Source organism: Limanda limanda, chromosome 23 (assembly GCF_963576545.1).
Source record: "Limanda limanda chromosome 23, fLimLim1.1, whole genome shotgun sequence".
Classification (NCBI taxonomy): Eukaryota; Metazoa; Chordata; class Actinopteri; order Pleuronectiformes; family Pleuronectidae; genus Limanda; species Limanda limanda.
In genome coordinates, this window is record NC_083658.1 from 5651543 (window position 1) to 5664699 (window position 13157).

The window sequence follows — 13157 nt, forward strand, 5'->3', positions numbered from 1 at the left end:
CATCCTAATCTTGTTGACATCCACAGATGGTGCAAACGACAGCCCTGGAGCAGCTTCGGGGAAGAATTAAATTAAGAAATCTCCCTTTTCTCCCTCTAATTCCTTGTCATTTCAACACAGCTGAGAGTTTAGCATGAGAAAACACAGGTAACTTAGACAAACACGTTCCGGATTCACCTCATTAATCCTTTTGATCATATTTCAGATATTGAAAACTCTTCAGGTGCGTTTGAGTTGTCAACTCTGGCCCCGCAAAGGTCTGACAAATCAAAAATACTCTGCTGCATCCTTGTGGCTGGAGAAGGAAGTGCAGCTCCACATAAAACAGAAAGCACATTATACGAGGTTTTAATATTTCCACCTCCGGCTTTTATTCTTAAGCACATGTACAGCTGTTTTCCGTCGATATCTACAGAAAGGTTGGCAAAAATCCACAAGTAAATCTTGATATGACTGTTTAAAAACTGTTTACAAAAAGACCCCAAAACTGTACATTAATTAACATAAGTACATTTATATCTTATATATATATATATATATTTATATATGTATACTGTATCAGTGTGTACAGAAGTTATAGATACTGTTTGGTTATGAGACATACAGAACATGACACAATAATACATTGTAAAAGAGAGAAGATAACATTCGGTTTGAAGGCTGCCAGTTTCAGTGGTGTTGAAAGATCCGGACAGAGAGTGATCAGTACAGTAAAGACCTTAAATCCACCATTTAATGGTTTTGAAAGATTCCTACAGCGACGTGTCAATCACCAGACGAAGACGGTTCAGTGCAGGGGTGTATCTGAGCGGACACCACAGGTATATATCTCTTGTCTTTTTATAATACTCATTTTTAAAAGGTAGTTGTTGTTCGAATCGGCTTCTACACAAAATAACAAAGCCTCATGAGACGTGGAAAACTTGAGCAGACACAAAGCTCTTGATATTCCTTTTCTGTAACAGTTTTGTGATTTGGGAGATGCCTGACTGAATGAAAAAGGGGCTTATGGCACGATTCATTTCTGATGTTTCTTTAAAAGACTCCCGAGTGCCTCTAAGTGCCGATATTCATACCTATTATTTTGGAATCCGGTGGGAAAACAATTTTTAAGATATTAAATACTGGCATGGTTACGTCTGACAAAAACCTCTACGATAAACTGAATGTGTCAAAGCCCAATTTAAATCCACACAAACAACAGCAGGAGGAGGAGGAGGATCTCTGATGACATGTTTACATTCGTAATCCTGAGAACATTAAGGCTCAGTTCACCCACATTGCAGAAATATATGTATTTTAAGATCCACTGTTTTATTTTAAGTTTGGATTTGTCTCTTCAGAATTATTTTTTCTTTTGTAATGTTTAAATGAATGGTATAAGACTGCTTGCTTTGCTGTTATTTTTTATGTCGGAGTCAGACATTAAAGTAAACATACACAGAACATATACTCAAAACAAATTCCAGTTTGTAACAAATCAAGCAGAGCTGAAGCAATGTTTCAGTGTCTGTAGAATAAAAAAACACCATTGGGCTGATATCTTCACAATGTACTTGGACCACTGAACGAGACCCTTACTCCCTCTTAACGTGGTGATGGGGAATTTTAAACTTTATACATAAATGAAACCAGTAAAAATAACATTTCAGAGACAAAATGCCCCCATGGACATATATAAAACAATTGGAATAAAAACAATAAAAAACTGATATTAAACATAAATTGTTGTTGAATATTTTTGGTGCAATTGCTGATTAATTTGTTCATTGATCGCAGACCAATCATATTTCAGTGCGGCATTGCTAATAAATGTTACTGGACAGTAGAACCTGACACTTACATCCACCCTTTCTTAATCTCTGCTCCATACAGCCATCATCTGCAGTACCTTTCCATCCAAACGCTGATTATAAGTAGTAGAATTCACCATAAAAGCGAGCGAAGACAGTTCTCTACCACAAGGCACCTAATGTAAAGCAGCTACAAGGATTTCTAGCAGCAACAAGGCTTTGGTTCATATTAGAACTATTAACAGTCGAGTACAAAACGATTTCTACTTTGTCTCACGATGGACGTGTAGACGGAGGGTTGGACAGACCGATGGAGGAAGCGGGTGATGAGGAGGACGGATGGAGGTGAGAACACATCTGCGTTGCTTCAGCAGGTGGAGAACGAGAGAAAGGTAGAAAAAGAGAAGTAGGGATAGCTAGAAAGAAAGAGAGAGAGGATACGTGTTCAAACAGGAAACCAGTCAAAGAACATGAAGGTAGAAAGTCTCATTCCCTCTGTAAGTCCATCATAAGGCATTTTAGAGGATGAGCAGTCTATAGCTCATTCATTTAAAGCAGAGTGATGACAACCAAACTAATTTTATACACATTTCTCTATATAATCATATATTAGTGAGGTTTAGAGGTGGGACTTAACCTGAAGCCAAGGCTACGTGTTGTCACCCGTTTCGTCTTTGTGCTAATCTGAGCTAACAAGCCGCTGGTGGTGCCTTCAATGTTTCTATATTGTGTCAACCTTTTCATATGAAAAGGTATAAGCACCTCATTCAGGCAGACATTACGTGGACAGAGCAAATCCAAGGCTGAATGAGAAATCATTTTGAAAACACACTGCTATTGTTTTCTGTTGGTGTTTCTCTATACGAGGAGCAGAGGATTTGGTGACTGTACACTGACCTGTGCACATGAAACTGCCTTTAAAAGAAAGACAGATCATAATAAAGACCAATATGGAAATAATTCCAATTAAGTGTGTCATATTTTCATACATAAAACTGTATTTGTTTGAATATTCCTGTTTCTTCTTATTGTTTGTGAATATTCTGTTATGTGTAGGTTGTGTAAAACCAAATAAGGATTGCATGGCTGTACCACCTCCATATTAAATGGCTGAACCACTGATGAACACATCACAGAAATACTGTTTTATTATTACTTTAAGGCATCAAGTAAGTTTGGATCACTTGACTTGGTATGTTCATTTCTACGGTGCTAAAAAAAGTATTGAACAATACATTATTATTTGAACCTCTCCAAACCTGACTATTAATGTATAAATTACACACTTTATCTAGATAAATAAAATTGCAGTATGTCTACGAAGCTGCTTTCAGACATGCACTAGTGTTGGAGTGAGTTGCTCTGGACGTTTCTGACACGTGAGGACACAAAACCGGAAGAATAGAGGACGTCTAACTTTCTTTTCTTCTGGATCTTTGTTTTTTTATCTCTGGTATTTACACGATGACATTAAGGCATTAAGTTGAAGTGAAGCCATTTCTACTGGATTCTATCGCTAAAATAATAAGGCATTTAAAACTTCAGCGATTAATCTCTCAGCATTACAGATAAATATATGTTAAAGTGCTTCAAAGACGATAAGAGAGACTGAATGAAAGCAGCACGAACACTAACTCTAGCTATCAACAAGCACACAAGTATCTAGCCCACCAAAAACTCTACTCTACCTACAGAAGAGTTTGAAAGTGGAGCTGAAGTTGGTCTTTTTCCCTTTAAGACACAATATAACTAATAAATGAGGAGAAGACCGACTCAGATCCACTTTACAAACACTAACAGCTTCTGTACTGCACCCTTCCTTACAGCGCTGAAGGATCTGACCCCAGAGTCCTACGGAGTGTTTCGGGAAAACAAGTTTGCACACAGGCAACACCAGTTTGTCCTATAGAGAGGAGGAACAGATGGACAGAAAGACAGAGAGATGGCAGGAATGGAAGAAAATAAAATGGTTGATCAGAGAAAGCATGTGCTGAGAAAGCACCGTCATCATCATCTGCACAATCACGACACATTTAAAGGAGTGTGGTATAAATCCTAAAAGTACACTTCAGCTGCCTGCTGTCAGCGGCAGACAGGTGTAAAGGGCGAATGTGCATATTTTCAGTCTCTTATAATCAAAGTTTTTAATGCTGTGACATCAGTACGCTGAGCCCTTTGCACGTCATGAGGCCCCCGTGGATGGAGTCCTTTCCAGAGTCGTCCCATAGTGCTTTGAGCCACACTTGGCTGAGAAGTTATAAAGGTCACGTTCATTGTTGTCAGTCAGAGATGGATTATAGATGCAGACATGGTCCATCATTTAACTCCAGCTCAGTAACACTTAGTCACCTTCTTTCCTCATTGAGCTCCGAATGTGTCTGATATCAGAACTCCAGGATTTAAAAAAGTACTAAAGAGAAATAAATTAGACTGAGGTCTCAGGCCCCGCCCCTCCGTAGCCGTGTCCCTGAAACGTGTGGCGGGAGCCGTCTGTGAATCGGAGGAGTGGGGTGAAGGTGCTGTAGTCTGGCTTTCTTTGCCAGCGTGTGAACATGAGTTTCTTGTTAAAGGGTTCAGACCTTCGAGGGTGCGCAGCGCTCCTTTGGTTTCCAGAGCCCCGCCGGCGGCTGCCAGCCTTGGATGGGGCGTGGAGGGACGCCAGGGGGGTGAACTCTGAGAGGTGGCCCTTATAGAGTTTATCAGCATTCTGCATGAGTGTGAAGAGGCAGGAGAAGGAGACAGAGGGGAAGAGATGGATATAAAAGATGTTACTTGTGGACAGATCTCGGAGAGCAGGTGGAGGAGAGGAAACACAGTTCTCTCAGCTGGCCAAAATTCAATCTGGGTTTATAGGACACTAACATTTGAGGACATCACATTTCTGTATTGTCTCAGGCAGTTTTTTAAAGTTAGGGCCATGGCTGCAGTTTGGACCAGTTTAGGCCATTCAAAATTTCCCTTGGGATCAAAAGAGTATCTATCTCTCTATCTATCATTTTATGTTTCAACATGACTGTCACTGTACACAAAACCAGATCGAGTATGGGTTTTCCCAGTTTTGCAGACAATTCATGATTATATCAGTTAATTACTTATAAAGTTCTGCAGTAACTTTAATCTAATTGGCCAGCTGTGTTGATAATGTCCCTCTTTGCAACCCAAGTACATATCTCATTAGAGCATAAACATGAAGAGATAAACAAATACCACAACACCATGTCACACCATGAACCAAACCATGCAAATGAAACGCATGACAAATAAAACATGCATGAAGGTTCAGTCCAACAGTGAGAAAACTGCCTCTGTAGCGATACTGTGTCACTAGAGGGCGGCAGAGCTCCGTGTAAAGAGTGAAGAACAGGACGTGAGATTGTACAATACCTGGAGAATCCTTGACTTTTAAGGTCTTCACAAAAGCTCAGAGACAAAATGCACTCGAACTCAGGTGTTAGTCAGCCACAACATCCCCAAAGTCAAATGTGAGGAACCACAAACCACGGCAAAGTAAACCCCCATAACTGCAGGATGTTAAACTCACCCACCATTGCCCAGTCCAACCATTAAAACACACACATACACAGAGAGCCAGGGTGTGTATTTTACCGTGCTGAAGCCCTCTAGGCTTCTGTGACAGCTACTCCATCTATTAACGAGTCAGAACTCTGGTAGGCAATGGCCCTCTCAAACCCTTTTTTATCCCTTACCCGCTGTGGACACACACACATTCAGACATAGTTGTGGCTTAATGTATAAAAAATACACATATTTCAACCTAAAAATTAAAAAAAACTAATATCTAAGACAAATAAAAGATGGAAGGCTAAACAGCGCACTTGCATTCGCTGCCTTTACACCACATACTCTTGCGGTGGCATGCACACAGACGAGTTAACATGAGACTCACGTCATGCAAAAAGAGTGGTAGGGAGAAAGCGATGGGACAAAGAGAAAAGGAAAGTACAGGGAAGAAGAAGGGTCACCTCCAAAAGGGGCTGGGTTAGAAACTGATTCTGCTGGAGGTCTGAGACAGCATAAAGATGGTGGAGGGCTCGGAGGCAAGGCAGCGACGTTTAGCCTGCCACTAGAACCAGAGGGAGGGATTCATCAAGGAGAGGAGGATGAGGGGGTCAGAGGAAAGAGGGGACAGGGAGAGGAGGGGAAAAGTCAAAGCCACATGATCAATTTATGAGATTTAAAAAATTCTAATGAATAAAGTCTCTGTATTTAAAGAGCTACGGGATGAATAAGTCTGGGTCAAAGCAGCAGAAATATCTCGACAGGTTCAGTTATGGGAAAAGGAGACGTTCAGGTTAAAGAGGAAGAAAGATAAAAAGACAATAGTTCACACCTCACTGCAAAGAGTTAGAAAACAAACAGGACACACTCTACACATTTATTATCTTGATGTGTTTGTGCCTCAGCAGCAACTGATCTCACTGTTGAACAGGCCTGGGAGAAAGTCCCTAACTCTCCATGTGCTGCACCTGCATCTAGAATAACAGCTGTGCTCCTCGCTGACCATATTCCAGAGCCTGGGTGTGGCTGTTTTTTTGTTCCTACACTGAACAATACGGTAATAAAAATCTGCTGTTTACCTGAGCTTTACCTGATTTTAGAAACATTGTTTTGTGTTATATACAGTATGCTCTCTTGTTTCAGTCTATTATCTCCCTCTCTGCTCTTTCTCTTGTATCTCTTCGTGTTATATCTTCTGTTTTGACTCTGTTTACAAGGCTCTTCTTTGTTTAATAATGACAGCGCAAACGTCAAGGTCCAGCTCTTTAACACCATAACCTATATTCAGTATTTTTTAAACACATCTTTACACATGTAGCTTCAGTGTCATTACTGACTCCAATAATAAAACCTTTTGAGTGTTAGTTGAAAGTAAACACACTATCTCTGTTGTCTTATCTGGCTTAGAAATAAAGGAGCACTGCACAAAAACAAAGAGGAGCGTACTGACTTACACCCAACAGAGCAGGGATGTAGCCAGAACCAGCGGACATCTGCTGACCCACGTTCAACAGTTAGACATTTAACACACGGCATTTACGCATTCAAAGATGCAATGACATTTTGATATGTACTCACTGTACAGAAAGTGAATAAAAGGTAATGGAGTACCATTAAAAATGCTCTGAATATCTATGGTTTGTATTTAGTTTCAGAAATGTTAAACTACAGATGCTATTTTCTTTTTGTAGTATGTACAACATGTTACTTGTACATACAAATGCACCCACCTGTATGCGTTCAGTAGTGGTGGGCCACAGCGCCCTCCAGATCACCTTCTTTAACACATCAGGTAACAGACTGGCTGTTATCAGGAGGCTGATACTGAGCCAGGCCGGACCACTGGATAGCATCTGCATGAACACATAGTACATCCTCTGGTAGTTGAGGAAGGGCCTGGAGGAGGAGAGGAGGAGTGGAGGAGAGAAGAGGATGGAGCAGAGATAGATTTAGTTCAGTAATGTTTAAGAAACCGACTGGTACTGACTTAAAATGTATGACACTGGGAATACGCAGGCTTTTACATAAAACAACCATTACAGTTACATCATCAAGTCCAAATTAGCATTTGCAATAGATTTAAAGAAATTCCCTCAAAGCATCACAAGAATGGAACAGATGGCTGACAACCCGGGAACATATTGCCTTTTGTCACTGGAGATATGTGAAAATATGTTGTCTTAACCTACCAGATGATTCCTCCCCACAGCAGAGAGAAGACCACAAAGAAGATCAGTGAGCCCCAGATGACAAAGTGGTTGATCCAGGTCCAGTAATGAGTATCTAGAGCCAACTACAACAGAAACATAACACCTGTCGTATTTAGAGCTCATCTTAAAGACACCAGTGATGCTTGGGAGAGATTGTGTGTAGATACTGTTTACTCTGTATTTGCATTACCTTGAATGTGACAGTGAAGACGAGCACAGTGAAGACCAGCGTCCCAAACGTCCAGTTTCCAAACATCTACGGAAACAAGGTGACAAGAGAAGCCGTCAGTGACCGAGGGAAGGATCTCATGTTCAGTCCTAATTCATTCATTCATCCATTCATCCATTCATTTTGTTGTGTTGTTACATCTCATTACGTTGCACAATCAGCTGGAAACAGCTTGAAAACCTTTATTCACCTGGATTACGTGAAATACACTCAGGATAAATTCACAGGTTAATGCACTTACAGCCCTGGTGTTAATATGATACATGGAGATAAACTTTGGTGCAAATATTCAATGAGGAATCAATCAATCAAACAGATGGCAGGTAGCTCCGATAGCAGCATTCAGGTGGAGCAGTAACTATCAGATGACTGATGAATGGGACACGTGTGAGATGAGCTGTTTTTAAATGACTTTATGTGTTAATTAATGAGCTACAGGGACCATTAATCAATGAACAAGTTGTCATGTAGATTAAAAACTTAAAGACGATCATGCCAACGTAAACTGAAAGTTATATTTTTATTTCTGGGAACAACAGATAGTGAAACGTGTTCTTTCAAGCCAACACTTAAATGCCAAAATTCCTGAAAACTTTCATACTCTGGCTTTTGCCTTTTCATCCTGGTTTGACTTTAAACCTTCGACAAATGACACTCAAAAAGTTTCTCTAACTGTGTTGGATACAAAAGAAAGGATGAAATATGTGAAATATGAATCAATAAAGTAAAAAAAATATCCAAAAAAAACAAATTTGGATTTTCAAAGGCCAGCTGACATGGTAACAACAAGCTGTGACCTGATGAAGAAAACATTTGGTTATTGCCTGCTGTTATCAAAGCAAAATTAATTAATTGATGAAATGAACCAGGATGATTTTTTTCCAGAAAATGTTTTACATGAGGCAGGACTATTTTCTTTAAAAAGGAGCAGCATGAAATAAAAAATGAATCATGGCGTGAATAATGACATTATTTACCAAGAAACTAATAACTAATTCATTAAATTTTTAATCCTAATTTATTGCCTATTTTCAGACGTTCACTTGTTGTTTTCACATTGACAATGTGCTGCTGTAACAAGTTCTCCACCATCAGATCATTAAAGTGATGGATGAAAACATCACTTCAAACTTCCTTGCATCAGATATATGTCTTTTTAAATAAGTTTATAAGCCCAAATAGTCCTGATGTTCAGAGAGAAACCTCAGAGATGAAAGTGTTGTTCTACACTGACCATCAGCTGACGGAGAATTAGATTAGACGGATGACTGAATGTCTCCTGTGTCATGTAATGGAGATAGAAATGCAAATCTTTTTCTATTCTTATTTATCCTCTGATTATAACTAAGTACACACACTCACACACACACACACACACTGGAAAGCTAATGTGTGTGATCACCACATCGACACCTGCACACATGAGCGTGGTTCGAGGAAAAGCCAGGACACTACACAGAAGCCTGCAGTTGTTGTATCTGCATCGGGCACGGAGACAAGAGCTGAAGAGATGATGGGTGGTCTGGGATCAGGCTACGTGACGGGACAGTGAATTGAAAAGTGAAACTAAGGGCAGAGGTGACAGAGAGACAGGGACAGGCTTACCATCTGTGTGTTGGTTGTCATTAGCTGGGAAGGAGGAAAGAGAAGCAAAAAAGATAAAGCAACACAAAAGTAAGAGAAGAGGAAGAAAAAGAGGAGAAGGCCAGAAGAAGAAAATCATAACAAAATAAACAACAGTTTTGTTGCTGGAGAAGAGAAAACAAATTAGATGCAAAAACTCAAGTGAAATCAAGCAACTCAAAGCAGTCCAGAGGGTTTCTGGGAGAGTAACGCTTCTTGAAAATGAAAGGACACAAACTGAGAACAGAGAGGAAGATGGTGGAAAACACGCCGTGCTGTCTGTCGCGTTTCGGATGTGAATCGAACGTCTGTCAACTTGTATATACAACTGTCAGTCCAATGAAATCATCCTTTACTCAGGGGAACACGTAAAATCAGAAGCCTGAAAAACTTTTCTACTTTTTTCTGCAGTCAGAAGCTGCAGAAAGTCACAGAGGAAGGTTGGTTTGTCAGTTGCAGAACCAATGAAGAAAACATTTAACATCACATGCTGCATATTTGTTTTGAAAATTAGCTGCAAGTGTTGCATTTTAGAATACGGAAAATATCTAGTATCATAGACTCTCATGTAAATAACATGAGCTTTATGAGAAAAATATACATGCAGCTCATCCGTATTACTATTATATTTGATATGCTCTAATATCAGTAATTTCTAACTACAATCAAAGTTGACAGCAAAAGACAAATGAAACACAGCAAATTATAGATGCGGTTGTGTCACAACACACACAAAATGTAACAGGAGTTTCTATAGTTTATAAAAAACTTTTGAAAGAAGTACATTTCGCCCAAATAAAAAAAAAAGATCTCCTTGAATATTAACTTTCACAAACGTGTGTTGTTACCTGTCCGTTGCTGGTGAAGGTGGTGTTGTCAAACAGAAAGTAAGCACCAAAGAACATCACTATGGCGTCATATACACCCAGGACGGTCCAATATATGAAGTTGTGCCATCGCAGCAAAGAGTTCTTAGCAATATCTCTGAGAACAGAACAGTAAACATCATGAATTACTTTGACTATATTGACGACCTTTCAGATGAGTGATTACACTTTTAATGATAAGTACGACATTAGCGTCCTTAGGGACCTACCTTTAACCAGAAACAAATGTAATGGGATATTCTAATTTGATTCATATGCACTGACTCAACAGTACATTACTGAGAGAGGCCAGTCGTTAAATCTGAAACACAACATCAGGCCTGTAATTTATCTTCAGAAAGAGAGAGACGACGGAAAAGAAAGAACAATGCCAGGGAGGAAAAAGGCTTCATCTAGTCATGTGAAACATGTTTTGTTTTTTATTTTGATTGAGCTGTGACCAAATTAAGTACTGATACAAATTTAAAAATATAAAATAGCATTACTTTTTACAATTATTGACCCTACTTCATTTGGTCCAGACCTTCAGACTATTCAAAAGACTAAAAGAAGTAGAAGTGCTGTTAGAATGTCTGAAAAGTTTGAAAGAACCTGAATTTGGAGGAATGTGTAAAAAGCTTAAACCACTGTGCTGTCCTGTATTCAGCAGAAATTGTCATTGGATTGGGGAACTCGGAATTTGAAATGAAGACAAGAAACAGGAGTCAACACTGACCTATAGAGCGATGGGTCCTTCTTCAGGATTTCCATGTTAATGTGCTGCTCTATGAGACTGTAGAGCAGAATGGGCAGCGAGGTGAAGCTGATGTTGTACAGAGTCAAGTAGGCGGTATCATACAGCGGCTGGAAATAAATACAGAAAGAGAGAAACGTTTCAGCCATTCATCCTTTCATTTTGTGTGTGTGTGTGTGTGTGTGTGTGTGTGTGTGTGTGTGTGTGTGTGTGTGTGTGTGTGTGTGTGTGTGTGTGTGTGTGTGTGTGTGTGTGTGTGTGTGTGTGTGTGTGTGTGTGTGTGTGTGTGTTAGTGTGTGTGTGTCTACCTGTTGTGAGAAGCCACAGAAGAACTGGTAAAGGAACTGGGGGAAGATGAAGCAGACATTCTGGAAAAAGACATAAAATAGATTTAAAGAAAAGCAGGTGGCAGAGAAAAGATATCTCCTTGTCTCCATCAAACACTGTTTCTACCTTGTAGAAGAAGTATTGCACTAGTTCGGAGATGCGTATGTAGTAATAGTGTCCATGGACAAGCAGAATCTTCTTCAGGTGTTTGAACTTCGGAATGGCGTAGTCGCTATTCCTCACAGCCTGACGACCTTCTTTACCCATTATACCTTGAGAGGCAGAGAGAGGTTTGTCATTTCCCGGTATTTCAGGTTAACAAATGCAGTCTACAACTGTACAACTTGGCTATAGAGAAACACGTTGCATCTGAGGTTGCAGGATGTAGCAAAACTGCCACTAACCAATGCCAACATGGGCTTCCAGGATCATGCTGACATCATTCGCTCCATCGCCAATTGCCAGTGTGATCGGATGCTCTGCAGAGGTTTTGATCATCTTCACAATCTAGAAAGAAAAAGGCAAGAAAAGAAAAAGTCTCATCATATCTAGGAACTCTTAACCATTCAAACAATACTGGTGGCGTGATAAGTCTCCGTACCTGTGCTTTCTGGAGCGGCGCCATTCGACAGCAGAGCACAGCGCTGCAGTTGCGGCAGATTTCTAGGAAGATCTCTTTGTAGTTCCCAGAGTTTGCGTCCTCTTGGCCGGGCCTCATCACTGCAGAGAGGGTGGCCCCGTCAATGATCAGACCAAAGTCGGGGCAGTCACCTGATAAGCTACACAAACACAAGATGAGTTAATAGTCAGGGAAACACAAAGGAAAAATTAAATGCTGTACCGACACTGTGTTCTCACTGCACAGGTACAAACCCAGAGAAAGTGTCCCTGGTCATGCCTCCGTGCTGCCTCAGGACCGTCCTGCTCAGGTCAAACAGGACGTCATGCAGGCTCTGCTCCTCTGTGCGCTTGGTGGTCAGCTCCAGGATCACGGTGTTGCGATGGAAGAGCTTGCTGGCGTAGCAGGTTGCAGCCGCTGTCTCCATCTTATCGCCTGTCAGCACCCACACCTTCATGCCGGCCTTGTGGAGAGACTCTATGGTGTCCGCTGCTTTTTCCTGGAGCCTGTTGTGGAGGAAGGAGAGAAAAGTCACAGACATGTGAATATGATGTCTTAATTTTCTGTCTGCCTCCCTTTGCACATAATGAGCTGACTTGCAATGCCTTCTGGGTTCAATTTCTCTTTCAATCCTGCACTATTATTACACAGAATCAGGAAGTAATGCTAAACAGAGTTTGAAGTACAGACTAAAAGGCAAAGACTGGATTTCTATACAATAAAATTCCAAGTTTAAAAGAGATCCTCCACCTGTCCTCCACAGCGGTGGCTCCCAGGAGTATCAGGTCTTTCTCTATGATGTCATAGGCCTCAGCCAGTCGTTTGTCGCGGTCCTGTAGCGACAACTTGGCCTCGTTCAGCAAGTGGCAAACCTCCTGGTACTGTTCAGGGCTCAAAGGCCTGTAGGCAACACAAAGGGTCCGTAGACCCTCCTGGAGGAGAGACAAGATTCACACACAGTCTATTCAGCATAGTGGAATCAAGTGATCTCTGAGTGCGAGTGTGTGGGCAGCAACTGCTCGATTTATTTGACCTTAACACCCAGCCCACATCCTTTTGCTTTCACTGACAACTTTACGACTTATCTGCAGCTGCAACTCACACATGCAACATTTCAAAATTTGGACAAATAAAGTAAGGAGAGTAAGGAAGTTATGATATTCCTCTTTTTTAAAAGGTGATGTGAAAAACTGCAATTTTTGTTTGTTACAAGCCGT

At 40.6% G+C, this 13157-nt stretch overlaps 1 protein-coding gene across 1 annotated transcript in view; it reads right to left on the reverse strand.

The window, feature by feature from the left end:
- Positions 1-369: 369 nt before the first annotated feature.
- The window catches only part of atp11a (ATPase phospholipid transporting 11A), a 36597-nt gene continuing 23809 nt past the window's right edge, over positions 370-13157 (reverse strand). Inside the window, exons 19-30 of the mRNA XM_061067281.1 lie at positions 12691-12872; positions 12195-12446; positions 11923-12100; positions 11726-11828; positions 11448-11593; positions 11303-11362; positions 10977-11104; positions 10223-10358; positions 7713-7778; positions 7502-7605; positions 7043-7208; positions 370-4500 (exon numbers count right to left, since the gene is read on the reverse strand). Of these exons, the coding sequence (XP_060923264.1) occupies positions 4219-4500; positions 7043-7208; positions 7502-7605; positions 7713-7778; positions 10223-10358; positions 10977-11104; positions 11303-11362; positions 11448-11593; positions 11726-11828; positions 11923-12100; positions 12195-12446; positions 12691-12872 (1803 nt within the window). The 3' untranslated portion in view covers positions 370-4218. The remainder of the gene's footprint in view (positions 4501-7042; positions 7209-7501; positions 7606-7712; positions 7779-10222; positions 10359-10976; positions 11105-11302; positions 11363-11447; positions 11594-11725; positions 11829-11922; positions 12101-12194; positions 12447-12690; positions 12873-13157) is intronic.